Here is a 25,632-nt window from a genome sequence, read left to right as displayed (position 1 = left end):
TCCCCAGGATAACTACAGGCATTTCAACATCCCCAACTGTAATTTTCTGGTTTGGGAAGTAAGTCCCTTGCTGCAGCTGTTTAAACAGAGTAGTGCTTCTGAAGACACAAGCATCATGAACCCTTCCTGGCCATCCCACGTGGATGTTGGTGAAACGTCCCTTGTGATCCACCAGTGCTTGCAGCACCATTGAAAAGTACCCCTTGCGGTTTATGTACTGGGTGCCCTGGTGCTCCGGTGCCAAGATAGGGATATGGGTTCCATCTATGGCCCCCCCACAGTTAGGGAATCCCATTGCAGCAAAGCCATCCACTATGACCTGCACATTTCCCAGAGTCACAACCTTTCGTAGCAGCAGCTTAATGATTGCTTTGGCTACTTGCAACACAGCAGCCCCCACAGTAGATTTGCCCACTCCAAATTGATTCCCGACTGACCGGTAGCTGTCTGGCGTTGCAAGCTTCCAGAGGGCTATTGCCACTCGCTTCTCCACTGTGAGGGCTGCTCTCATCCTGGTATTATGGTGTTTCAGGACAGGGGAAAGCAAGTCACAAAGTTCAAAGAAAGTGCTCTTACGCATGCGAAAGTTTCGCAGCCACTGCAAATCGTCCCACACCGGCAAAACTATGCGGTCCCACCAGTCTGTGCTTGTTTCCCGGGCCCAAAATCGGCGAGCAATGGGTAAAACCTCCCCCATTACCATCAGGAGCTCCAAAGCGCGGGGGCCCGCGGTTTCGGAGAAATCAGTCTCCAGGTCCTCATCACTCTCGTCGCCGCGCTGCCGTAGCTGCAGCCTCCTCTCCTGCGTTTGCTGTTCATGGTTCAGCATAGACAGCACGAGAATGCGTGAACTGTTTACAACGTCCACGATCATGTTACTGATCAGACCAGGGTCCATGCTTGCTGTAAAATGGCGTTTGCTCACTTCACCCAGTAAAAAACGCGCAAAATGGCTGTCTGCTGCTTTCAGGAAGGGAGGGGGTGAAGCTGTACCAGAACCAGCCACAACAGTGATTTTTGCCCCATCAGGCACTGGAGTAGTAAACCATAATTCCAAGGGTCAGAGAACACTGCAGGAACTATGGGATAGGTACCCACAGTGCAACGCTCCGGAAATCGATGGACACCTGGGACCATGGATGCACACCACCGACGTAATGTGCCCTCGTGTGGACGCGTAAAATCGATTTTATAAACCCTGTTTTATAAAATCGATTTTACTAATTTCGATTTTAGTCTGTAGTGTGGACGTGGCCTTATTGGTATAACAAACACTTGTATAATTAAGTATAAATCTCATTTTCAATATTTCTGGAGAAAGTAAACAGAAGTATTTCTTGTTGATCCCTGAGAAATGAGACATTGGCACTGCCATCTGACATCAGGGTTTGGAATAACCAGTTATTAAGCACAAGACAAACTCATACTTCCTTACAATGCTATGTTTCAAACTCTTTGGGGGGCAGGGGAGGAGTGAAGAGAGAAAGAAGAGTGATGTTGTAGAGTGTGGAGCTGAACACCACCCACACAGCTCGGGGTATTCAGCTGCAAGGTTTTGATTTTACCATTAGAGAGACAGGGCCAAGCTGTGAATTTCAAATTTTGTCCAACCTCTGTTTCTCTCTAATACATATAAATGTGACTGTATTTTTGTAAAAGTTGTCAAAGACACACAGAGTATTGGGTGGGCACTTTTTTGGTTACACTTCTTGTAGGTCTAAAACAGACACACTGTGTTTCCCAAATGACCTTGCAGAGAGTCTACCAGCCCTGCTTGTAATTCAGCACCTGACACTTCCACTCTGATCCCAGTAACTACAGAGAGGACTTTGGCACATTCACTACAAGTTAATCTAATGACCTTACACTTTGTTTGTCCACTATATTTGATTTATCATCTTTTTGTGCTGGTTAGAAAAATAGGTTTAAACTATATTACCTTTGGCATAATTCTTATTAAATCACTTTTGACCTATCTGGGTATGCATCAACTGATTTCAAAGGGAACCTCTGGCTTCCTCTGAAAAGTCAACAGGGTCCCAACTACTTTGTTGGCACAATTCCTCAGATCATCAAGCCAAAGAGCAGCCCTAATATAACCAAGTTCAACTCCACTGAGGCTAGCATAGTTATGTCTGCCTCAACTCCCTCACCTTAAGGTGTTCTTTGAGCTGAAGTCAGAGTCCACTATGGAATCCAGAATCACTCCTCCTGCACATGATTTGAAGCAGTCGCCAGAGTCTTTTTTCTCTCTTCCCCTTTTGAAATCAGTTTCTTTTTTCCTGGTCAGCAGTTAAATAGGACTCTTTTGCTACAAAAGCATGCCCCTCTATTCCACTCCCCTGCACACAAGTGTCTTGTGTCTCTAAGTCCCTTCCCACCAGCTCTCACCAAGCCTCTAAAGGTAAGTCTACAATGAGGGGGAGCCACACACATTGTGGCGGAGAGTCTCAGGGTATGTCTGCACAGAAAAGGAAAAATCCACAGCTAAACCCATGCTAGCCAACTTGGGCTCAGGCTGCAGGGGTATTTCACTGCTTCTAGCCTTGAGCTGGAGTTCAGGCTCTAGGACCCCGTAGGATGGGAGGGTCCCACAGCTCAGGCTCCAGCCCAGGCCCAAATGTCTACATAGCAATGAAACAATCCAATGGCCCAAGCCCCATAAACCCAAATTGGCTGGCACAGGCCAACTGCAGGTTTTTCTAAACTGTGCAGACATACCCTCAAAGCCCAGATGTAAAGAGCACCACTCACTACAGATTAACCTCCTTGTGGCTAGGTCTGGGAACGAGCATTTGCCCAAAATGGCACCCCATCATTGGTTGCTCATAGTGCAGTTATTCTGGCTCTTCGGAACCACAAGTACTCCCTCTTTAACTCAGTCCCACAACCAGGTCACTATGCAGTCCCCTCCCCCCACCCCTTCCAGGGCATCAAAGTCCCACCAGACAAGTTGTTACCTTCCCTTCTATCTCTAGGGCTCATACCACTTCCCAGTAGCTAATAGGGGAGCCTAAGCCCAAACCTACCTTTAACTCCAGGTTCTAGTCCAAGAACCTTATGACTAGGAAGCCTGCTCTGCTCAGTGTCTGTTGCCCTGGGCTCCTTCCTACCCTCTCTATCTCTAGTTTACCACTAGAGCTTCTTCTACTCTTTACAACTACTTCACTCCACTGAACCTCTTGCTAGACTCCCTACCCCACATTAGGTCCTAGGGCTTACTATCCGCCATATTTCCTCCTTGTTTTTAGCCAGTTCCCTTTCCCTGCCACTTCTCCCTACTTGCACTTGCTAGTTTTATAATCCTAATCCATCTTCTCCCCTAGCTGAGTTTCATCTACAGTTAGGTGCTGGCTCCCAGGTGCAGTATATGAGATTAATAGATCCCATCTGGCCCACATTAACTAGCTCAGGGCTTGTGTGGGATGAATATCCCATTGCATAGGTAAGTAGTTCTCAAACTTTTGTACTGGTGACCCCTTTCACATAGCAAACCTCTAAGTGTGACACAGCCCCCTCCCCCTGCCTTATAAATTAAAAACACTTGTTTATATATTTAACACCATTATAAATGCTGCATGCAAAGCAGGGTTTAGGGTGGAGACTGACAGTTTGTGCCCCACCCCCCGTAATAACCTCACGACCTCCAGCGGGGTCCACCACCGTTTGAGAACCCCTAGCCTAGGTCAACTGACTTAGGCTCTAACTACAAGGCTAAAAATAGCAGTATAGACCTTCCTGCTTAGGCTAGAACTCAGGCTCTGAGACCCCCACCCTGACTAGTGTCCTCCCTTTCAGATTTTGTTTCCCCTGCCACCCCCCCATGGGGAGGCACCAGTTGTCTAACCATTAGGATAGACTCACTTCACATTTTCTGACTCGTCTCCACAACCAGGAGGGCTAGAAAGTTACATGTTTTAGTGAAAACTGGGAGTTCTGTTTTTGTTTTTTTTAACTGAACTATCCCAAAACTTTGGACAAAATCAAGAGAGTTCACATTGCTGCTTTTCCACTACTGTGCTGTAAACGGCTGCTAGCAGGCAGTATATCTAAAGGTAACCAGACTTCACAGTTTTCCACCATCAAAATAATTCCTGAGCAAAGGCTGTTATCTATGCAAAGGATTATGACTTTTCAGGCAGGATCAAGCATGAAAAGTGAACGCGCTGGGCGTGTCTGCAGGCGGGAGCTCTCTCTCCTTCGCGCAGCCACATGCCTGCTTCTAGTGCCCTTGACACAGCAAGGCAGGAGGCGAGCAGAAGACTGGAGAGGGAACAAGGAAGGGGGACAGCGACCAATAGGAGGCAAGCAGCCACCTGCCAGCAGCCAATAGTGGCTCAGAAACGCTCTGCTTTCCTCTCCGCGGGCGATACCGGCTTCTCAGCATTTGTCTTTGAGCTTTTACGACGTCACGCTCCCTCCTGCCGCCGCGCTACTTTACGCCCCCGCTGTAGGGGGCGGAGTGGCAGGGGCCAATGAGCGGTCAGAGCGCCATGGCGACGGAGGCGGTGGCGCTGCCGTAAAGCGATAGCCTAGGGGCGTCGCGCGCAGCCGGTTTGACCCCGGTGCCGGGAGCAGTTGTCATTGGAGCTGGGGAGGCGGAACGAGTGTGGTGGTCGCCGCGCTCCTTGGTTCCTTCCCCGCCCGACACCCCGCTGCCGCCATGGCGGGGGTGCTGGCCCGCAAGGCCGTGGACTATGTGCGGAGCAAGGACTTCAGGGACTATCTGATGAGGTGAGAGCGGCGGGGCCGGCTGGCGGCGCTGCCCTGCAACCGGCCGCCCCACCCCGCTCCCAGTCCCCTGCGGCGCGCGGGGGCTGGTGTGGGCCGTTTAACGGGGTCCCTGCGGGCTCGCCGCGGCTGTCACGCTCTGACTGGCTCTCACGAGCGGCTCCTGCCACAGCGCGAGGTGGCCTCTTGGCCGCGGGGGGAGGGCTGGTGGCGCGAGCCGGCTGGGCAGGAGAGGGGAGGGGGGCTCACCCGGACCTGCCCAGCTATGCACCCTGCTGGCCTGCGGGGCGGGCACAGCTGTGTCCGTGAACTAATGCTGCCTTTAACGTCGCTAGTTTGGGTCAAGGAGCCACCGAGAAGCCCCTTCCCTCCGTGTAAAGTGCGCCAGCGTAGCTCACCGACAGAGCCGGGCTGGCGTCGCTCCCATTCCGTTTGGCCTGTGTCATTGATTTGTTGCTGTCCAATGGCCAATCGCAGTGGGGAACTGGCCTTATTTATAGGAGTTTGCAAAGCGCTCTGTGGTGTTAAAGAAGCAACATAAATGCCTGTTCCGTTTTCTCGTGTATAAATCTAATTGTATTTTGAGGCATGCAGCACTCAAAGGAGCACAAAGCATACTATCAAAACAGGCTACAGAAACCTTGCAACGCTCTGCTTACTTTTTTAATGGATGGGCAATTTAATTATTACTGTCATCGTGGTTAAGATGAGGGTGTAGCAGTAGCATTTGTGTAAGGGCAGATGAACTGTCACATCAGTTTTACACAGCAAAAATGGTATATGCTCATACTTTATGATGCAGGCTCTAATTATATAAGAATAAAGAGGCCAAATAAAAGTTTTACTGGCAACCTTAATCAAGGCATTTCTTGAATTTTGAGTGATCGACTTTGCAAACAATGTTTTTATAATATTGTTTTTGTATATAATTTCTTATCTTTTTAAAAAAAAATCTCCAACAGCTGGAGCCATATCATCCCCACCTTGGGTCATCAACAGGGTTTGGACTTTTAGGGCCACATTACATACAAAGGTGTTGCAACTAGAGGTGCAGGGGATGCTGCAGCACCTCAGACTGGAAGTGGTTTCAATTATATACAGGATTACAGTTTAGTTCAGTGGTCTACATCACCCCTACTATAAAAATCGTTCCAGCACCCCAGGTTACATACTTCTACCACTTGAGCTGATAGATTTTGTCTGCTTGAGGCACACAAAGACCAGAGGAAATTTCAGCCCAAATGATTTAAGTTTGGCAAAGTTATAAGTAAGTGAAAACAGAGTCATCTAATGGAAAGTGTCAGAGAATCTTAACTCAGGAACCAGCTCTGCTTATAGTATTTTCTCAATACTAATGGTGCTTGGTGTCAAGCAAGCACAAAAGACCACATAATTGTTGCTCAAAGGAACTTTCTGTCTAGTATAGACACAAGCAAGCATAATATACAGGAGATGGCGCAAGCCTTGCTGGAGAAATCTTGTAGTAATCAACATTTAGGCTTTGTGGGAGATGTCTGTTTGTCAGAAAAGGAGATTTAGCACCTTCTGAAGCAAGTTCAGACAGAAAGGGTAGATGAAAAGTGTGAATACTTGAAGTATTCCAAGTCAATAATAAGGAGATGATTTGAGTCAAAGCAAAATGAAGGGGAGTAGGAAAAAATGGGAGCAGACATGTAGGCATGGCTAGATATAACTCAAGGACTCCAAAGGTTTTCAGTACAATATATTTCATCTAGCACTATCCTATGAGGTTGGAAGTGTCCAATTGTGCTAGTTGTAACAGAATTGAACTTGGAGCTGGAGCATGTATCTGTCTAATGTAAATGTCTGTCATGTACATATCTAATAAAACATTGATCTAATTTCTTTTTTAATGGACAAAAGAGGCAGATATTCATTGTGATCAGTCATCCCACCTTAAGAACATTACCCATGCCACAGTCTGTGATGTAGGAACATTTTTTTGCAAAAAAGATGGCTGGGGATGGTTGTTTTTTGGGGTTTTTTCCCCGGTTATTTTAAAGGCTTACCAGTCTGGAAGGAACTTGCTAAACAGGATACCATATTGTTCCAAATCTTAATTTCTTTAATGTTTCGGAGGGCTATGGTTTCATGGAATGTATTGCTTTCTATGTACAAATGGTACTTATTCGATCCTATCTCTTACTGAATTAGTGTTGGTTAGATTTTTACAGTTTTAGTACACTGGAAGTCTCTTTTGAAGTTGATTATTTTGTCCAGTGTCTATTTATGAGCTGCACTGTTTCTTGTCTAACTGGGAGCCTTTTGCAGTGATCTTGATTCCAAAGATTGAAGTTGAAGAACTGCGAAGATTGAAAGAATGTCAGCCAAAAATTTTAGCCATTACACAAGAAAAATATACACACACATACCCAAAAAAAATTTAAAACATTTGAAGGTATGATTTTATTGTGTTGTCTTCCTAGGATCCTTTTCCAAATTGGCTTTCCTGGAGGAGGTTATCTATCGGCCTTCCTCTTACAGGGATAGCAGCATATCATGGGGCATTTAGATGAATTTTGACTGAGACAACAACTTTATAAGTCATAAAAGTGCATCTATAAATGCATTTTAAATCAGGCTCTTTTAATGGGTAAAATGTTTAAATTCATAGTGGGTTTTTTCCAATCTTATACCCACAAGTCACTTTTGACGGACAAACTTAGTTCCTCATATGTCTCAAAGATAGATGTTGATTCTAAATACTATAATATAACAAGTCATCCTGTTAAGCAGTGTTCTAAGTATGTAATCATTTGATTCAACAGATGCTATAACAACTCTTAAGTTCTGGTTTCTCTGAAATGATTATTAAATAGGGATCTAGATGCCTGTATGTCCAATTATATTTACACAATTGGCCATCAGTTTTTTACCTACATTTTTTTTCAATGCAACCATAATAGGAATGTAAGCCACAAATAGATCTTTTGCAGTACCTGTTGATTATGACTGATCTTAGATTTGAAGACAGCAGATTATCATTTGAATGCATGGTGACTGAAAATAGCTGGTTTGGAGCTTAACAGTGTGATTAGTATGTATCTGAGGATATGTCTACACTGGCAAGTTTCTGCACCATGTTATACCACTTTTATTAAAACACTGGAATTAAACTGCTTTTGTGTGTCCACACTGTGCTCCTCATGATGGTGGAGCACATCACATTAGCAGCTCTTGCAACAGCAAGGCATTGTGGTAGCTATCCCACTGTACAACTGGCCACAGGGTGCTTTGGGAAGCATTTGCAATGCCTCATGGGGCAGATACAGGGTCATATGATTCAGGTTTCCCAATCCCATTGTTCCATGGGCAACCTACTACATTGCCAGCTGCTTTTCAACTCAAGGGGTGGGAGGGAGGAATGTATTACAGGGACAGAGAGTGTGTGTATGTGTGAGTGTGTGGATGAGGGGGGGAGAGACTGTGTTTTGGGGGACAGAGAATGTGTCAGCATGCTGTATTGTAAGTTCAGACAGTGGCAGGAAGCAACCAGTCCTGTGGGAGGGGAAACGCTGACATCAGCCTGCCCCTCTCTCTTTCTTGCGCGTGCCTCTGTGTTCAACAGCATGAGCATTCCACATTAATGGTTTGCTTTGTGTCCTGGAGTAGATCAGCACAGCATGCAACGGCTGTCAGAAATGGTGCTTTGAAATGAGAGGAGTGCATGTCTCCAAGGCAGAGGCATTCAAAACAATTAGCAGAGCGGTCACTTGAAGTATTATGGGACAGCTCTGGAAGTGCAGAAAGCAATCAAGTGTCTACACTGGCAATAGAGCACTGGCGCCTCTGCGCAAATATTCCTACGACTCTTGTTGCAGTGTGTTGTGTTTTTTTTTCCCCAGTGCTGCAACTGAGGAGTTTCTACTCACAGAGTGGCTGGGTAATGTGTACATGTCTGCAGTTTGAGCCCAAAAAGCTACTTTACTGCGCAGAAACTTGCCAGTGTAGACAGGCCCTGAACCACTGGCAGAGAGACTCAGTTGCCTAGCATTTCTTGCATCACTGAAATGAACATTGCAAAAAAGAGTTCTAATAAAATTTGTTGCTTTTAATTTCTCCACCGCAGAGATGCCCTGCAGGTATTGTAAATACAGATGGATTTTTTCTGCACTAGTTAGGATTCCGAAGTAGCTGTGATCCATTGTACAGGAATACACCTGCTGGGATCCATTGTACAGGAGTATACTTTCAAAATCTTCTAAAAAGTTTTGGAGTCTATATCTCTTGTAGCTAAGCATTGCAGTGGCAGTCCCATGATCTAATATAATTAGGGGTTTTTTTGAAGCAGGTATGTTCCATTTCTTGCAAAGCATGAACAGTTTTATTAACTCGGGTCATCTAAAATGTGACTAGAAATCCTAGTGGTATATTTGACTTGCATTTAAACAGAGATGCAATCCCCCTTTTCAAAAGACTGCTCTTACTTTCAGTAACAAAATTATGAACTGAGACTAATTGTTTTCGACCCTCAGTCCTCCTTGTTGATAATTTTTTAAACAAGAAGTGTACTTCAAAGTAAGCTCTTCAAAATGTGCACATACAATGTGTACACTTTGGCAGAAGTTGAAGGACAATGACTTCTAGGACTTAAAAAACCCCTTTTCTTGCCTGTAGTTTAGTCACAATCTTTGTCCCTTTCACTCTTGTAATTCTAAACCAGGGGTCTGCAACCTCTGGCATGTGGCTCGCTAGGGTAAGCACCCTGGCGGGCCGGGCCAGTTTGTTTACTTGCCACGTTGGCAGGTTCAGCTGTCCCAGGCCAATGGGAGCATCGGGAAGCGCTACGGGCCGAGGGATGTGCTGGCCGCAGCTTCCTGCCACCCCCATTGGCCTGGGACGGCGACCCACGGCCAGTGGGAGCCGCAGTCCGACGAACCTGCCGACATGGCAGGTAAACAAACTGGCCCAGCCCACCAGGGTGCTTACCCTGGTGAGCTGCGTGCCAGAGGCTGCATGCCGACCCCTGTTCTAAACTAAGAATTCAGAGTTGTTTGGATGGTCTTGGCTTTTGGGGGAGGAACCCATCTCTTGTGCAATGTCTCCTTCATGCTACCCATCTACTGTTCAGATCTTTCTCTCTCCAGCAGCTGTGTAACATAAAGCCATATAGAAAGGTTCTCCTGGATGGGAGAAACATAATTTGGAAATGTTTTGGGGACTAGTCATCAAGGGAGTGAAGGATTTCTTTCTTGCCTTGGCAAAAGGCTAAAATTCCTGCCATGTCACTAACCTGTTAGCTAGGATTATTTTATCACTCTTCCAAGTAGACTGTCCTCAGCCTTCCCACCTTCAAAGAGGCTGAAAGTAAAGTTTCTTAGTAGAATGGTACCTCTGGTCACCAGGACAAATCATTGTAGCCGTGTAAGGTATTGCTTCCTCACCTCTAGGAGTTGCAATATCTGTGATCCCAATTTGTGCAGACCTGGAACAAGGAGTTAAAAATCTAGTGACAGCTCAGCTATAAATGGGAAGGGCTGAGACTACCAATGTTCTACTGCAGTTTAGGAAACCGATTGATTGCATGAGAGACTGATGGGTGCCAGTTGCGAGTCACTTCCTGAGCTGCACCTGGGCCTCATCTACAACTCGGGACAGCTCAGTATGAGGCACCATTAAAAGCCAGCAGAGCACCATTGGTTGTCTGGTAGGATTTTATAATACACTATTATTCATGTTTGATAGAGTGGCCCCTAAAATACCCTCTTTCCTGGCATTGCTCTCATGGGTCATCATGGCTTATAGATGACCCATGACAGACATAGCAGGAGTGGGGAAGAAATGACAGATTTTCCATATATGCTTGGCCAAGACAGTTGTGACAGTTGCTGGCTAATGTGGATGCTTGCTATAGTCATTTCATGCCTCTGTCACCTTGACTCGTTCACTGTAATATACTTGAAACCTTCAGGAATCTTAAGCTAGTACAGAATGTGCCTGATTGCTCGCCAGTCTTACAAAATGCACCCATTGCCAGTGCTCTGGCTATCATGTTGATTTAAATGTCGGGCTTATCTACCTGAACAGTTAGAGCATGGCAAGCTGGAGTGTGACTCTACCTTGCACCAGTAGCCCATGATTTAACTATCCTGCTGATGTGTGTTTACTGAGCGCTTTGAGCTAGTCCCCTTAGAAACGGGACTAGCTGAGAGCATCTTAACAAACTGTTCATATACATCAGCAGGACAGTTAAATCACGGGCCACTGGTGCAAGGTAGAGTCACACTCCAGCTTGCTATGCTCTAATTGTTCAGGTAGACAAGCGCTTAGAAATTCCTAAAAGGACCAGCTAGGAATCTAAGGGCTGGTCATTACTGGTAACACTAAACTGCTGTCGTGGCAGCGCTTTAACATGGCTTGTATGTTCGCAGCAGAGCACTGCTCTCTCCCAGTGCTCTTAAAAAAAACAAACCACCTCTACGAGGGGCATAGCTACCAGTGCTGGGGGCATGGCCTACAATGGCACTTTACAGTGCTGAAACTTGTGGCGCTCAGGGGAGTGTTTTTTCACACCTCTGAATGAGAAAATTGCAGCGTTTATATAGTTCTCTCTCAGGAGAAGAGGGGCTTTGCTTTTGAGGGGTTGCACTTACCTTTGTGGAGATGGCTAACTGGGGATATAACCGTTGTACTTCAGGAACAAGCATATACTGCAGTCTAATTACATCTAAGAATGGAGAGATTACGACATCTGTTTGTGAAACTGATCTGTTCTTAGCTGCAAAGCGCTGCGCTAAATATGTGCTTGCTTTTGAAGGAAGAGTTTGTGTAACCTTGGTTTTTCATATTCCTCCCACAGTGGTAGCTGTCTCAAGGGCACATGAACAAAAAGGATTTGGTTGGGGGAAAATAATTTTCCCCCATCTGGACAGGTTGTGAGTTCCACTGTTAAAATAACAGTATTTTAGACCCTGTTTCAAACTGGATTTAATTGGCATTAATATTGCCATTAAAATATAGACGTAAAGTCTGAGAGTTCTTTTAACTCGCTTGATTAGCAGTGTTTCCACAAACATAGCTAAACATGCCTTGTAATTGTGTTTTTATGAAAATGGCACTTACTGCCATCACTGCAACTGTCAAAAAATGCACTAGATTCATCCTGATGTAAGAGCTCTTCAGTGGAGTAGGTGGAGATTGGCTCAATGACTGTTGATTATGCAGACCAGTGGGGAAAACACATAAGCTGCACAGTCATGAAGCTAACAAATTTGTATCATACGTACTAAAATGCAGCTTACTAAAAAAGTCTATGTGGTTTATGAAGCATTCTCTCACGTCATATTTTTAAAAAACCGTGTATACTCAGCAGCTCAATAATAAGTTACTATGGGGCATACTCACAGGAGTGCACTTGCAGCATCTTGAATCCTCCAGTGAGCATGATTACAATATGGAAGAACTCTAGAAATAATGGTGAAAATATTCCTCTAGCGGTTATACTGAATATGCATTTAAAAGTAGAGGCTGACAGTTTAAATACGCTGGGGTACATGTTGGCCATGCACATACCTGTGCTGAGCTACTGCATCTAGACACATTGTCTCAAACTAATAAGAGCAATGTCTTCAGAAACTTCTTACCATACAGACTCTAATGTAAGAGTACAGAATTGTGAAATTTATTAGGGTAAAATTTGTGCCTCTCAAGACAATGCATGGCAGTTTCTAATGCATGTTGCATTTTGTCCTTTTATGTCCATCCTGTATCATGTAGCAGCAGACAGTCCCAGATGTGTGCCAGCAGCTAGCATTGACCCAACCATATCAGACCGTAATACCCAAGTGTAATAGACTTCAGTTTAGTGCGTCAAGTCATTGAAGTTTGTCAACATAGAGATTATGTACAATATAACTATGTTTTGAAGGCTGGGTCTCCTAAGCATTGTAACAGTGAAATCCTCATTGGCAACTTACCCTGAACTAGAGGGACAATTTGATTCTTGGTTTCTTTATCAAAAGCAAATGCAAATTCTTTTGTGACTTACATTAATTACTGCTTGTTTGAATTCACCAGGAATAAAACCCTATACTTCATCATATTTTTTCTTAGTTTGTAGTTAGATGGAAGAGGCAGCCAGTCCCAGTGCTTTTAGAGCTTGAGCTTTTGCCACCCTCTTGATCTTAAAAACCTAGAGGTGAAATCCTGGCCCCATTGAAGTCCATGGCAAATCTCCCACTTGCCACAGTGGGACCAGGATCTCACCCTAGTATATTAGATGAGTGAAAAGACTATTTAGAGGGTACATTTGTATTCTATCAAGACAATTGTTAAATATTTTCAGTTTTAGTACAGTAACTTAATTGAGGAAAAATTGCTGCAGCATTACTTATGTCTTCCACTTTTCCATTCAAGATCAGTAATTTGAAGGAAACTAATTCTCTTCTTTGCTCCTCTTTCGTGCATCGTCTGAATGGTGAACTATGTTGAACACTGACAACAGTACGGTAAGAAAAAGCTTTTTCTGCTTCATTTCAGCTGTTGGTAATTTTGCTATATTAGCATTGTTATGAACTGACCTGACTCTGTCTAAGGAGGTGCATTGCTAACCTTCAGGACTAGTGAGTTAGTAAAAATTTTCCTCACCTCTCTACTCCCATGTGTATCAGGCTAACAATTCCCTCATGTAAGGAGGATTAAAGCAGCTAAGGAATCACTTCTGAAAGATATGGGTTTCCTTCACAGCCTTCTTAGTCACTGTTTGCTAGGGGCATGGGATTGTTTTAGAGCTCCATATCCAACTACTGCACAGTCATGTGTTGTTGCTAGATGAATTGAATGTTTTATTTTTAACCATGTTTACTTCAGACAGTAAACAACACAGTCCTACAGCTTTCACTCTAGACTTAATCTGATGGTCCAGTTATCTTCATTACTGAATCTGGAAATCATGGCTCACTATACTGTGGGCTTCAGTATACTTAGTTCTGTACTATGGCTGAGTACATACTGACATAGAAGGCTATTCTAGTCTACTTCCCATTTAGACTGAAGACAGCCTGTACATGTGAAGTTGCACTTTATTATATTTCTATTGAATCCTGTTACTTTTTAGATGAAAAATATAAAACTTCTCAGGGAGTCAGACTGAATTGCTGAGAGGATTGGAAAGGGGATTGTGGAGCCTTTTACCGCTTGGTCTCCAGTTCAAATGTAGTCCAGATCACTAGTGATTGAAGGTTACTATTTGATGGCAGATTAGTGATTTATGTGAAACAAGTTGAGTGGACTCTGGCCTTTTTTCTAATGAACACCCCCAAATCACAATAATCATTGGACTTGGTACCTTTTGTAGGCAGTCTAATAAGGAATCAAATGCTGATTGAACATGAACTACCCTCAAGAACAAGAAGCTAGCATTAAGTCTCCTAAGGCTAAAACTGTTTTGAGGGTATATGGACAACCATTTTCCAGTGCTATCATTGTGTCAGTTCTCAAGCACTAAATTCCACTATTTTAAATTAATCCAAAGAAAACTGTAGAGGTTCTTAAAACAGTATTAGTGACAGTATACAGTATAAGCAAATTCTGAGTGTAACAGCAACTGCACAAAGTGATGCATTAGCAACATAAACTTAGTTAGGAAGTGGACTGGAATGTACCTCTAGTCGCATAAAGAGCTGTAGTTTTAAACAGAACATTGAAACTATTAACATAACTTGCTTATATACAAGCCCCCCCAATAACAGATCACTGTTGCTGAATTTCTGCTGCTGTGATTCTAGCTATTACAGCTTGTATCAACTTATTGGTGTCTCAGAGAAAGTACTAGGTGTCACTATACCACATATGCCTTCGCCTAGACATTGCCATTAATGTACAAATGAAATACCATAGCTCAGAATGTTATTGTTTGTGAATAGTAATGGATTGGTTAGATTTTAATTAGTGATTCCTCATGCATTTTCTTTCCCTGTCAATTTTCATGTTCTTCCACATTTTCAATAGTAGAAATGGAAGTCTTTAACTTCTCTAGTCTTGTACTGTCCTTCACAAGTAAATTGTGTCTCACTATTTAAACTTCTTAAATTAAACTGTTTGAATAAAATTTTCAGAAGCATCCAAGTCCCATTGTCAGGTTAACCTTGCAACCTTAAACACATGAGGTCACTTCTCACTGTAGTAATGTAAAATTGCAAACCTTGCTACAAAACAGCACTTAACTCAGCAAAACTGATCATGGGGGTTATTTTAGTTGTTTTTTGTAAGCTTTCTACCCCTTTTCTCGTACATGGCCATCCACTAGTCTGAATACTACTAAGGAGTTAGATCTGCTTATTCCACCACAGTAGAGGCAGTTTAGATTCTATCTTCCTTCCTTTGAGTTGGAGGTGGAAGCAAAATTGTCTCTATTCTAGTGCACAGGTAAAATCCACAAGCTTGTGTCCAGACCATTGGATGGCCCTCTGCAAAAGAACTAAAATTACGGGTGAAGAAACCTATTTTCCCTCTGCTTCTCTCCCCCATATACTTCCTTGTTCTGAATCACTGGAATATGTGTAATGTTAATATTAAAATAGATGCAAAAGTGGTGTTTAACTGGCTGCAAAGAATTCCAGCTTTCACTTGCAAACAGGTATCCTAATGTTACTGCTTTTGGCCTTAGCAGTTAGCCAACTTGCTGGTCTTGTGTGTGTGGTTTTTGTTAGGAGGAGAAATTCCCGATGGGTATTTATTTGATGCAGTCATATTTATTTACATAGTATGTATATAAAATCTTGTTTTCCAGAACACAGTTCCAAGTCTCTCTCAGGCAGCACTCTGCACCAGAGCTTTCTCTTACCTATTTCTCAAGATCATGCTCTGAATTCTTTTGTGGCTTTTTGCTGCCTTTTCTTTCTTCCTGTGGTGTTTCTTCTTCTTTCATGCACGTGCATGGATACACAGTTGGAAATAAATGCAGGGAAAAGGGTTTGACTTATCAGACCCCCAGAAACTCCTTGAACCGCATGGCTCAGACACTGCCCAGACTTGTATGCTATCTAGTCTTTGGCAGTGATTTTCCATTGTTTCAGCTATCACTAAACAGAGCAGCAAAGATTCCTGTGGCCCCTTATAGACTAACAGACGTATTGGAGCATGAGGTTTCGTGGGTGAATACCCACTTCATCAGATGTATTCACGCACGAAAGCTCATGCTCCAATACGTCTGTTAGTCTATGGCCTGGTCTACACTACACATTTAAACCGATTTTAGCAGTGTTAAACCGATTTAACGCTGTACCCGTCCACACTACAAGGCCCTTTATATCGATATAAAGGGCTCTTTAAATCGATTTCTGTAGTCCTCCCCGACGAGAGGAGTAGCGCTAAAATTGATATTATCATATCGGATTAGGGTTAGTGTGGCTGCAAATCGACGGTATTGGTCTCCGGGCGGTATCCCACAGTGCACCACTGTGACTGCTCTGGACAGCAATCTCAACTCGGGTGCTCTGGCCAGGTAAACAGGAAAAGCCCTGCGAAATTTTGATTTTCATTTCCTGTTTGCCCAGCGTGGAGCTCTGATCAGCACGGGTGGCAATGCAGTCCCAAATCCAAAAAGAGCTCCAGCATGGACCGTACGGGAGATACTGGATCTGATCGCTGTATGGGGAAACAAATCTGTTCTATCAGAGCTCTGTTACAGAAGACAAAATGCCAAAGCGTTTGAAAAAAAAAATCTACAGGCTCACAGTGCTGCGTGACAAGCGTAACGGGAAGCCAGAGACTCAAATGGACGCTCATGGAGGGAGGGAGGGGGTACTGAGGACTCCAGCTATCCCACAGTCCACAGCAGTCTCCGAAAAGTATTTGCCTTCTTGGCTGAGCTCCCAATGCCTGTAGGTTCAAACACATTGTCCAGCGTGGTTCAGGGTATAACTCGTCAATTTACTCCCTCCCCCAACTATGTGAAAGAAAAGGGAAAGAAATCGTTTCTTGACTTTTTTCAATGTCACCCTATGTCTACTGAATGCTGGTGGTAGACATGATGCTGCAGCAGTGAAGAGCAGTATCCACTCTTCTCCCCTCCCTGGTGGCAGACGGTACAATATGACTGATATCCGTCGTCACCATCAGCCCGTGCTTGATAACTGCTAAAAACCCCTGGCTGGCCTCAGGGGCGCCTGGGTAAAAATAGGAATGATTCCTGGTCATTCCCAGTAGATGGGACAGAATGGCTGGTAACCGTCCTCATCATAGCAACTGGGGGCTGAGCTCCATCAGCCCCCTCCCTTTTCTGTGTAAAGAAAAGATTCTGTACTGCCTGGACTATCATAGCAGCGGGATGCTGGGCTCCTCTCCCCTGCACCGCTTAATGTCCTGCCTGGACTGTCATAGCACGGGGAGGCTGCCTCCCCCTCATTTTATCTCACTAACAAGTCACTGTTTGTTATTCCTGCATTCTTTATAACTTCATGACACAAATAGGGGGGACACTGCCACAGTAGCCCCGGAAGGTTGGGGGAGGAGGGAAGCAATGGGTAGGGTTGTTGTGGGGGCACCCCCCCGTGAATGGCATGTAGCTCATCATTTCTGCGGGATCTGACACGGAGCAGCTGTGCTCTCTGATACACTGGTTCTCTAGTACACTTGCCCCATATTCTAGGCAGGACTGACTCTATTTTTAGAAACCATAAAGGAGGGATTGACTCAGGGAGTCATTCCCAGTTTTGCCTTAGCACCCCTGGCCGATCTCAGCCAGGGGCACCCATGATAGCAGCAGACAGCACAGAAGGACAGATAACCGTCATCTCATTGCCAAATTACACTGGCAGCAGACGGTACAGAACAACTGGTAACCATCTCTGCTATCATGCAAAAGCAAATTAATGTTGCTGTGTAGCACTGGAGTATCGCCTCTGTCTGCGGAATCCAGTACACATACGGTGACTGTAAAAAAAAAAAAAAAAAAAAAAAAAAAAAAATGGCTGAACGGACTCCATGGTTGCTGTGCTATGGCGTCTGCCAGGGAAAAAGGGCGCGAAATGATTGTCTGCCGTTGCTTTCCCGGAGGAAGGAAGGAATGACGATATTTTTCCAGAACCACCCGAGACAATGATTTTTGCCCCATCAGCCACTGGGCTCTCAACCCCGAATTCTAAGGGGCGGGGGAGACTGTGGGAACTATGGGATAGCTACGGAATAGCTACCCACAGTTCAACGCTCCGGAAATCGACGCTAGCCTCGGACCATGGATGCACACCACCGAATTAATGTGCTTAGTGTGGCCGTGTGCACTCGACTTTACACAATCTGTTTTATAAAACCGGTTTATGTAAAATCAGAATTATCCCGTAGTGTAGACGTACCCTATAAGGTGCCACAGGACTCTTTGCTGCTCTTTCAGATCCAGAGTAACATGGCTACCCCTCTGATACTTGACACTAAACAAAGTGCATTTAACTGTTCTCATTTACCTAAGTGAAAGGTAGTTATTGCCTAACAGCTTCTGCAATGTGGCATGATTGCTCGGAGCTCAGACCTGCTTGGTGGGAGCAATCTAGCCTCCAGCATAATACTGGAATGACCTCTTAAGTTAGTCACTGAGGTATTTTGCACTGAGGTTGGTTTTTTTTTTTTTTCCCCTGCCTTTTATATTGAATAGTGGTTTGGAGAATTTCTCGTATGAACAAGATGCACTCTTTGTTTGCATAAGTTGACTATAGACTCTAGCATAAACCTCAGGTTACAGTAGTGACCACAGAGTGGATTCTGTTGCCACTTGACAGCCTGGGAAGAATGGTGTGTTCTGTCCTTGTTCCCCATGGGACAAACTATGCCAAACCCATCTACATGGGCTTGGGAAAGTGGGGAGGATTTTTTCCTGCAATGGAGAGGATGAGACCCTTATTTGACACGAGGTGTTTTTTTCTTCTTCTTCCACTTAAGTGTGCTTGAAAGCTGTCTCTATTCTAATTTGAAAGGAAGCTCTACCACACTACTACTCTTCCAGAACTTCCTCTCTTAAAAACATGTAAGAATAACATGTAGATGATAGTAGAAAAAAATGAAATCTTTCAAAATTAGAGGATAAACTCTTTGTTTCCTTCTGTTTTATTTACAGCACTTTTGGGGACCGGTAGCCAACTGGGGACTCCCTATTGCTGCTATTAATGACATGAAGAAATCTCCAGAGATCATTAGTGGCCGAATGACATTTGGTAAGAAACAGGGTTGAAACTGGGACAGACTTAAAATGTCAAACTACTTAAAGTCCATAAAGAAACTTTCCAAATGCTACACTTCAAGCACTAATTTTAGTTTAACATACCTGTAAACTCTCTTGTTTCCTCTAAAATACTATGGATGTAAGTTTTAAAAAGTAACTAGTAACTTCTGGATACTTTTCTGAGGTGCCCAACTTGAAACATCTTAAAGGGGGCAGATTTTTTTTTCCAGAGGATGGATTAGTGTAGATGGGAGGGGCTCTGAAAAGTGTCTCAAGTGTGGGCATTCAAAATCACTAGTTGCTTTAGAAAATTTAATCTCCTTTGTCTACTACTGTAAAATGTTAGTTCCTGAACATTTTCCTAACTTATTTCCAGTGTTCACTTAATACTACTTCCCTCTTGTACCTGGGCTCTCACTGATGCTGCTTCTGTGTGGTATGGGATTTAAGTTACAATACTTGCCACCTGGAGAACTGAAAGGGAATGTCTTCTGAAGCTGCCTGCACCTTAATAACAGAATTAAATTGCCTTTAGAGAGTAACAACTGTCTATTAGAAGGTTTTCTACAAATGCAAGGGAGCTACAATCACTCTTTTAAAACTTCTCTCTACCGTTCATTAACTCTGCGTTCTGTTCAGAAGATTTGCTGCTAGAAAATGCAAGAATAGTTTCATTTAAACATTTGCTTCTGCTTTCCTTCTGACATATTGGATTTCCTTTCTTCTTGCATGATAAAAATAAAACTAAACAAAAATCCTTTTTAAGCACCAAGAGAGGGTTTGCAGTGGAGAATCCCAAGCAGAGGCAAGCATCTATCCCAGAGTTCACTCGTCTATCTCAGAGGGGTAGGGGTTAGTACACACCTCTCAGTTTGGCATTTCCCATTGGTTAGTTTAGCCAACGAGCCACCTAGCATGCTGGCTTTTGTGAATCCCTTTTAAGTTTAATATACAGTTCTTACTTACATAATGACATTTACATTAGCCAAAGTATAGTGCCTTCCACTTAATTTGTTCAATAGTCTTTTGAGCAGATTCCCCCCAAAGCAAAAACATGCTTATTATAACAGAAAATATGACCTCTACCCATTTAATTTATTTGCTTCAAACAAGTATTATTGGATAATTGAATCACTGTCTATTGAACGTTGCTCTCAAGATGGCCAGTATTGCTTACTGAGATGGAAGAGACCCCTTTGCAGGGCTTTGGAGCTGTGCTTCGGCTCCGCTCCAGCTCCAGGCAAAAACTTTCAGCTCCACTGCCCTGGTTTGGGTACCCACCCTGTGATGTGGGAGACCCACTGCTTCAAGTCCCCCTTGCAATTGATGGGGAGAAGGGACTTGAACTGGTCTCTGACACTTCTCATGTGAATGCCCTAACCACTGGGCTATGGGATAGTCTGATATGGGGGCACCATCAAAGTTTTCTGTTGAAGTGGTTCCACTTTGGATAAATAATTTAAAAGAAGTCATTGGAGCAGGGGATTCGATTCTGGGTTTTCCACCTCCCAAGTGAGTGCTTTAACTACCAGGCTACAGTCATTCCCATGCTCACTCACTTGTTCTGTTCCCTGCCCCCATGATGATTTTTTTAATTATCCACAGTGGAACACTTTCGACAGGAAAGACTGAGGCACCTAGTACATGAGGTAGTGCAGTCATGGTAACATGGACAGCAGCGAGTGTTGGCACTGGCTAGGTGCCCCAACTACTTACCCACAGGGTCTGACAGCTTTGTAATCAGGGCTGCTAGCCCATGTTGCTGCTTTCCATGCTACTCTGGCTATGCTATCTTTAGCACACTAGCTGGATGAGAGCTGACACAAGTATGTCCACTGGAGCTGGGAATCACACCCTTAGCTCAAAGCATAGACGTAGCCTCATGGAGTCCCATATCAGCATATCCCATAGCCCAGTGGTTAGGGCACTCACTTGAGAGGTCACAAATCCGTGCTCAAATCACTTCTCCCCCTCACATGGAGTGGGGATTTATGTAAAATCACCTGTAGGGGCTTAAGCCAGTACACAAGCCCTGAATGCATCAGATTGGGCCCTGCAGATAAGTTAGGCAGAGGAATGCCTATCTTCCTGCAGTTGATGACTCGTTCTAGGGCTTAGACAGCCAAATGCCTGGTGTGGGTCTGCAGTGCACATGCTCAGTGGCAAAAACATAGGTGCCTAGGGAATTTTTACTGCAAAAACTCAGGTGCTGAGCAAGTTTAGGTGCCTACAGCAACCAGGGGCAGCTGAGTGAGAGTTTTGTGAATCCCACTGGGACCTGATTCTGGGTTTTTAGATGTCTCAAGAGGAAATTGCCACTTTTAATCTAGCCCATGCTGCAGAAATTGATAAAACACATCGCTTCTTTTCTATCTTCACAGTGGAATTGCCTTGTCCTAAGCAACTAATGAAAAGGGACTTTTTGAAGTGTAACTTTGTTCAGCCTTTAGAGAGCCCTTATTATATAGCTGATGCTGGGTACTTAAAATTTTATTGCATTTACTGTACATGTTTTGCAAGGTCTTCGTTTTGCACAGGTAAAATGGATGTTTCAGGCCAATGTTGAAACTAACCATCTTCTCCATATAGTGAAATAGTACATTCCAGGATGGAAGCTTAAACATCCATGTAGGTTTTGAGAGGATTTTTAAATAGTGAAATTACACAACTCTTCAAATATTTTGCCAAAGAACTTTGCTCCATCAGATATATGTACACTACAGCACAATCTTTAGTTAGCTAGTTCAGTTTCAACTTAATACCTGTTTACAAGCAGAAGGTTATATGACTGTTAAGAAATAGTTCTGTTTACAATGTTTGATGCTGCAGTCATCCTCCAGCACTATTACAAAGGTTAGTAGGTGAGTGTTTCTCCCCACAAAGCGTTATTTTTGCTACAAGTTTGAATGAGTTGCTTTCATTTTGTAGAAAATGAAAGTTTTCTTCCTTCTTCCAAATTTTCTGCTAGGAATGCAAATAATTCTCTTAAAATAGAAGGCTTTCCCTTCTGTAAAAGCTCTGTTGTCCTGTTTTAACAGAGCTATTTCACTGGGGCTCACAAAAGGTTTTCTTGCATCTAAATTTCCATCAAAAACTGAAGTGACACTACTGCAAATTTATTTTCCTTGGATTTTAATTTTCTACTTCCTTACTCTAAAAGCACTTAAATGGAGATTAAAATTGTTAATCATTTGCATGCCTACCTTAAGTTAGACTTTCCCTTGTAAGTTGTCATTTTGGAAAATGTATGGGGCTTTTTACAAGGGAGGCGTTAGTTGCTTTTAAAAATATTTAGTCCTTTCCTAGCAAGAACCATATTTAAATATGATAAGAATTAGATTTTAAATAAGGTTCTTGCTGGGAATGTGCCAATAGATTCAAGTTTGTGAGGGCCTTATTTAGGGCCTGATCCAATTCTCATTGAACTCAATATTGACTGCAATGGGAGATAGATTTGGACCCTGAAGATGCTTTAGCAACTTGTGTGTCGTTATAGGAAGCCACTGAGCGGTTCAGAGATCCACAGCTATTGCAACTCTGTGTTTGAATCCAAGCAAACCAGACAACTTTTATAGAATTGTTTGCCTATGTTGAGGTGCTGCAATAGTAAAGGAGAAATGCATTCAGTAATTGCTAAATAGTGGTTTGCCATGAAATGGTGTCTTAACAATTAGAAGGGTTTTTTGGGGGTGTGTGTGTGTGTGTGTGTGTGTGTGTGTGTGTGTGTTTTGGTGGAGGGGGTAGGGTGTTGGTTAGTTGGGTTTTTGTTGTTTGCCTTCCTCTGCAGCATGTGGGTACAGGTCACTTGCCAGGATTATCTGGGTATAGCTCACTTAATTGTTTTCCTGCCACTGCAGAGACCTTGGGCATTGGTGCACCTTGGTCCCTCCTATTCTCTCCCTGTGGCTCATAATAGTCTAGTCTCTGGTGGGCTGTACTACTTTGGTTTAAATTTAATTGTTGGGTTTAGTGTGTGGATGATGGTTGTTGCCTGCAATACCCAGATTAGATTATATGGTGGTTCCTTCTGGCCTTAAACTTGGACTCTACCACTGACACTATGTTGACTCTGTTTTACAGCACTGTGTTGTTACTCTTTGACTTTTATGAGATTTGCCTACAAGGTACAGCCAAGAAACTGGCTTCTGTTTGCATGTCATTTCACTAATGAAATTGCACAGCTAATCCAAGGAGGACGACTGATGAAATACAAGTGAGTGAATTTTAAAATCTGTGTGGGGAAAGGGAAACAAACTAACATTTGCTAGGGATGTTCTCTGTACATGAACTCAGATTAGAAGGGTTGCAGTTTTTCATCTTCTGTAATCAGCAGTGACTATTAGCTGCCAGATTTTGGTGCCTCCTCCTGTAACATCCTATTGCTGGTTGTTCATCACTGTCATAGAGAGCAGCTACTGAGAAGGCGGCTTCCCAGGAAACAAGTGGCAGAAAAGCGAAACAAATGCTGTACATTTCATTGCCTCCTCATATGCTGATACAATAGCTTAGGAACTCCCATCTTTTGGGACACTTTAAAACTAGACTGCATAAAACAGGCAAGTTTAGGGGCCACTTTTGTTGTGGTAAGGTGAGAAACCAGATAATTTAGTAAGTCTTTCATACCCAGCCTTTGATTTTTCACAGTATGTTCAAGTCTTAGTCAATAATTATATATAAATACTAAGACCTTCACTGAATTCTCCTGTTTTTCTTGGTAGGATGGAAAAGAAGAACTAAATATCTTTATCTTGGAAAAACAGGGAATGTGGCCCTCATCATGAATTCCAACAAAGGAAGAGCTCTACAGCTCCTGTGATGCAGACTTCTGCATTTTCTTCTCATCATAAAATTCTTCATGAATGCAAGATCTTGCCAACACAAAACACATCATCCTTCCACTAAATTTTGTAGCCTGCCTTTTTTGTAAAGTACTCTTCCGAATGTAAACAATTACATCTAACTCTTTGCTGCCTTACAAGTTACTTACTTCTTTCTGTTAGTGAAATTACTTATCCAAACCATGTGTTCAATGATTTTTTTTTAAAAGGTGAGAACTTTTGTTTTTATTTAACCAGCTACATAACTGAATGAATGGCACAGGACCATTTCATGCATCTTAAGCCAGCTAGATCAATGTGAACATAGAGATCAGTAAGACACAATTGTAGGTGGTGTAATTGTTCTGCATATTTAAATATTTTAAAAACCATATTTTTTTTTAAACATAATTTCTGGTCCCTAGAATCACCTTGAGAGAAGCAAGAATTTCTTGTAAACTGAAGGAGGGTAACAGGGTTACAAACATGCATATTTAAGAAGCTTGGAATGTTGTGGATTTTTATAATTTTGTTAAACATATTCCTTTTGTACACTTGGGCCTCTGAAGATGGTTCCAGTCCTTATTCAGGCAAAAAAACTTCCCTTTACTTCAGTGGGAGCCTTGTCAGGGTAAGATCTGAAGGATAAAACTCCATTGTCTGTTTTCCTCCACATTGTGGCAGTCAAGTTTTTTTTTTTTTTCGTACTTCATTATACTTGCTTGAAAGTGGCATCAACAACTGCAGATAATGCATACAACATAAATAATGAATGTGACAGATGTAATTTTATTATCAGTAAAATGATTTTGGACAGTAAAATCTGTCCCAACTAAGTATGTACTGTCAAAAAGTTTTAATCAAAATAATGGCAATAAATAATTTCGATAAAACTCTGATGCAAGTCATCTTCGCAATGAAATAGAATATTTTTCTTATATGCCAATATGAGATCTTAAAGGAAATCTCCTACAGATGAGAAGTCTGATGGTCAAGGCCTCTCAGATATAGGGGCCATTTTTTGTTGCAATGAGCTGAATTTAAAATTAAAGCAAACTGGTATATGAAAATAGTGTTGCTGTTTTTACTGACTGGTGGAATTATTGGCATACAGTTGACAATATATAGACAGACCTTTCAGTTGTTCTTTACATAAATGGGATTTGTTGGATCAGGAAGGAGATGAGGAAACATCTCTCTGGAATTCTTACTGTGACACACAGTGTTAATTGTACCAATGACAGATCAAATCAATCTCAATAGTTTTCACTTGAGAAAATAATGTTGATCTTGATGGTTGTTTGTATCCCATTGATCAGAAAACACACAAATGGCCACTAACAAGGAGGTTACATGACTATGTCTTTCAGCTGGGGGAATTTTTCAGTTGACAATACAAATTATGGAAAGTGGGGGGGGAAACCACCAAAAATGCAAACTTTAGATAGTTTTAACATAAAGCCCCAAGCAGCGTTATTCATTTGAAACCTTAATGAGAATTAGAGTTAAACTGGTCAGAATTTCAGGTTTCTAAGAGACTCTGAAACAATTTGGGACTTCTAAGTCTTTGTTGCAAATATTGAGCATAATGTTCAAAATGAGGCAGGAAGTCTAAATATTGTATAACTTCAGGAAACTGCAGGACTTGGCTAACATGTTAACCCCCTCAAAACCAGGGTGTGGTCAGCTGTTCACTTCCTGAGTGTCTACTTTAACAAAAGTAGTGGAATAGTTCATATTAGAATTTACCTCAATTGCTGACTTCCTAAAGTTTGTTTTATTTCTATCTTTCTATAATGCCTTAGATACTAAAACAGAAGCAGAAGTGGAAAACCCTCAAAATGTACTCAATAATCATCCCAAAGCTTGCATGCATATCCAAACTGGGACTTCTTAAATGTAGTATTTAAC

At 42.9% G+C, this 25,632-nt stretch overlaps 1 protein-coding gene across 1 annotated transcript; it reads left to right on the top strand.

The window, feature by feature from the left end:
* Positions 1 to 4,521: 4,521 nt before the first annotated feature.
* On the top strand, positions 4,522 to 24,791 carry MPC1 (mitochondrial pyruvate carrier 1). Its single transcript, XM_030556733.1, has 5 exons — positions 4,522 to 4,734; positions 13,196 to 13,199; positions 18,800 to 18,896; positions 22,985 to 23,117; positions 23,623 to 24,791. Exons 1-5 carry the CDS (start codon positions 4,664 to 4,666, stop codon positions 23,639 to 23,641), a joined length of 324 nt encoding a protein of 107 aa, XP_030412593.1. The 5' UTR covers positions 4,522 to 4,663; the 3' UTR covers positions 23,642 to 24,791.
* Positions 24,792 to 25,632: the final 841 nt, after the last annotated feature.

Source organism: Gopherus evgoodei, chromosome 3 (assembly GCF_007399415.2).
Source record: "Gopherus evgoodei ecotype Sinaloan lineage chromosome 3, rGopEvg1_v1.p, whole genome shotgun sequence".
Classification (NCBI taxonomy): domain Eukaryota; kingdom Metazoa; phylum Chordata; order Testudines; family Testudinidae; genus Gopherus; species Gopherus evgoodei.
The sequence above is the reverse complement of the archived record's forward strand: the minus strand, read 5'-3'. Positions and strand labels throughout refer to the sequence as shown.

What these genes read in the sequence shown, in the direction of transcription:
- MPC1 (XM_030556733.1), top strand. Translation starts at nt 4,664, where the DNA reads ATGGCGGGGGTGCTGGCCCGCAAGGCCGTGGACTATGTGCGGAGCAAG. An exon ending in TAGTGGCCGAATGACATTTG is followed by an intron (nt 18,897 to 22,984) that starts GTAAGAAACAGG and finishes TCTGTTTTACAG; the next exon opens with CACTGTGTTGTTACTCTTTG.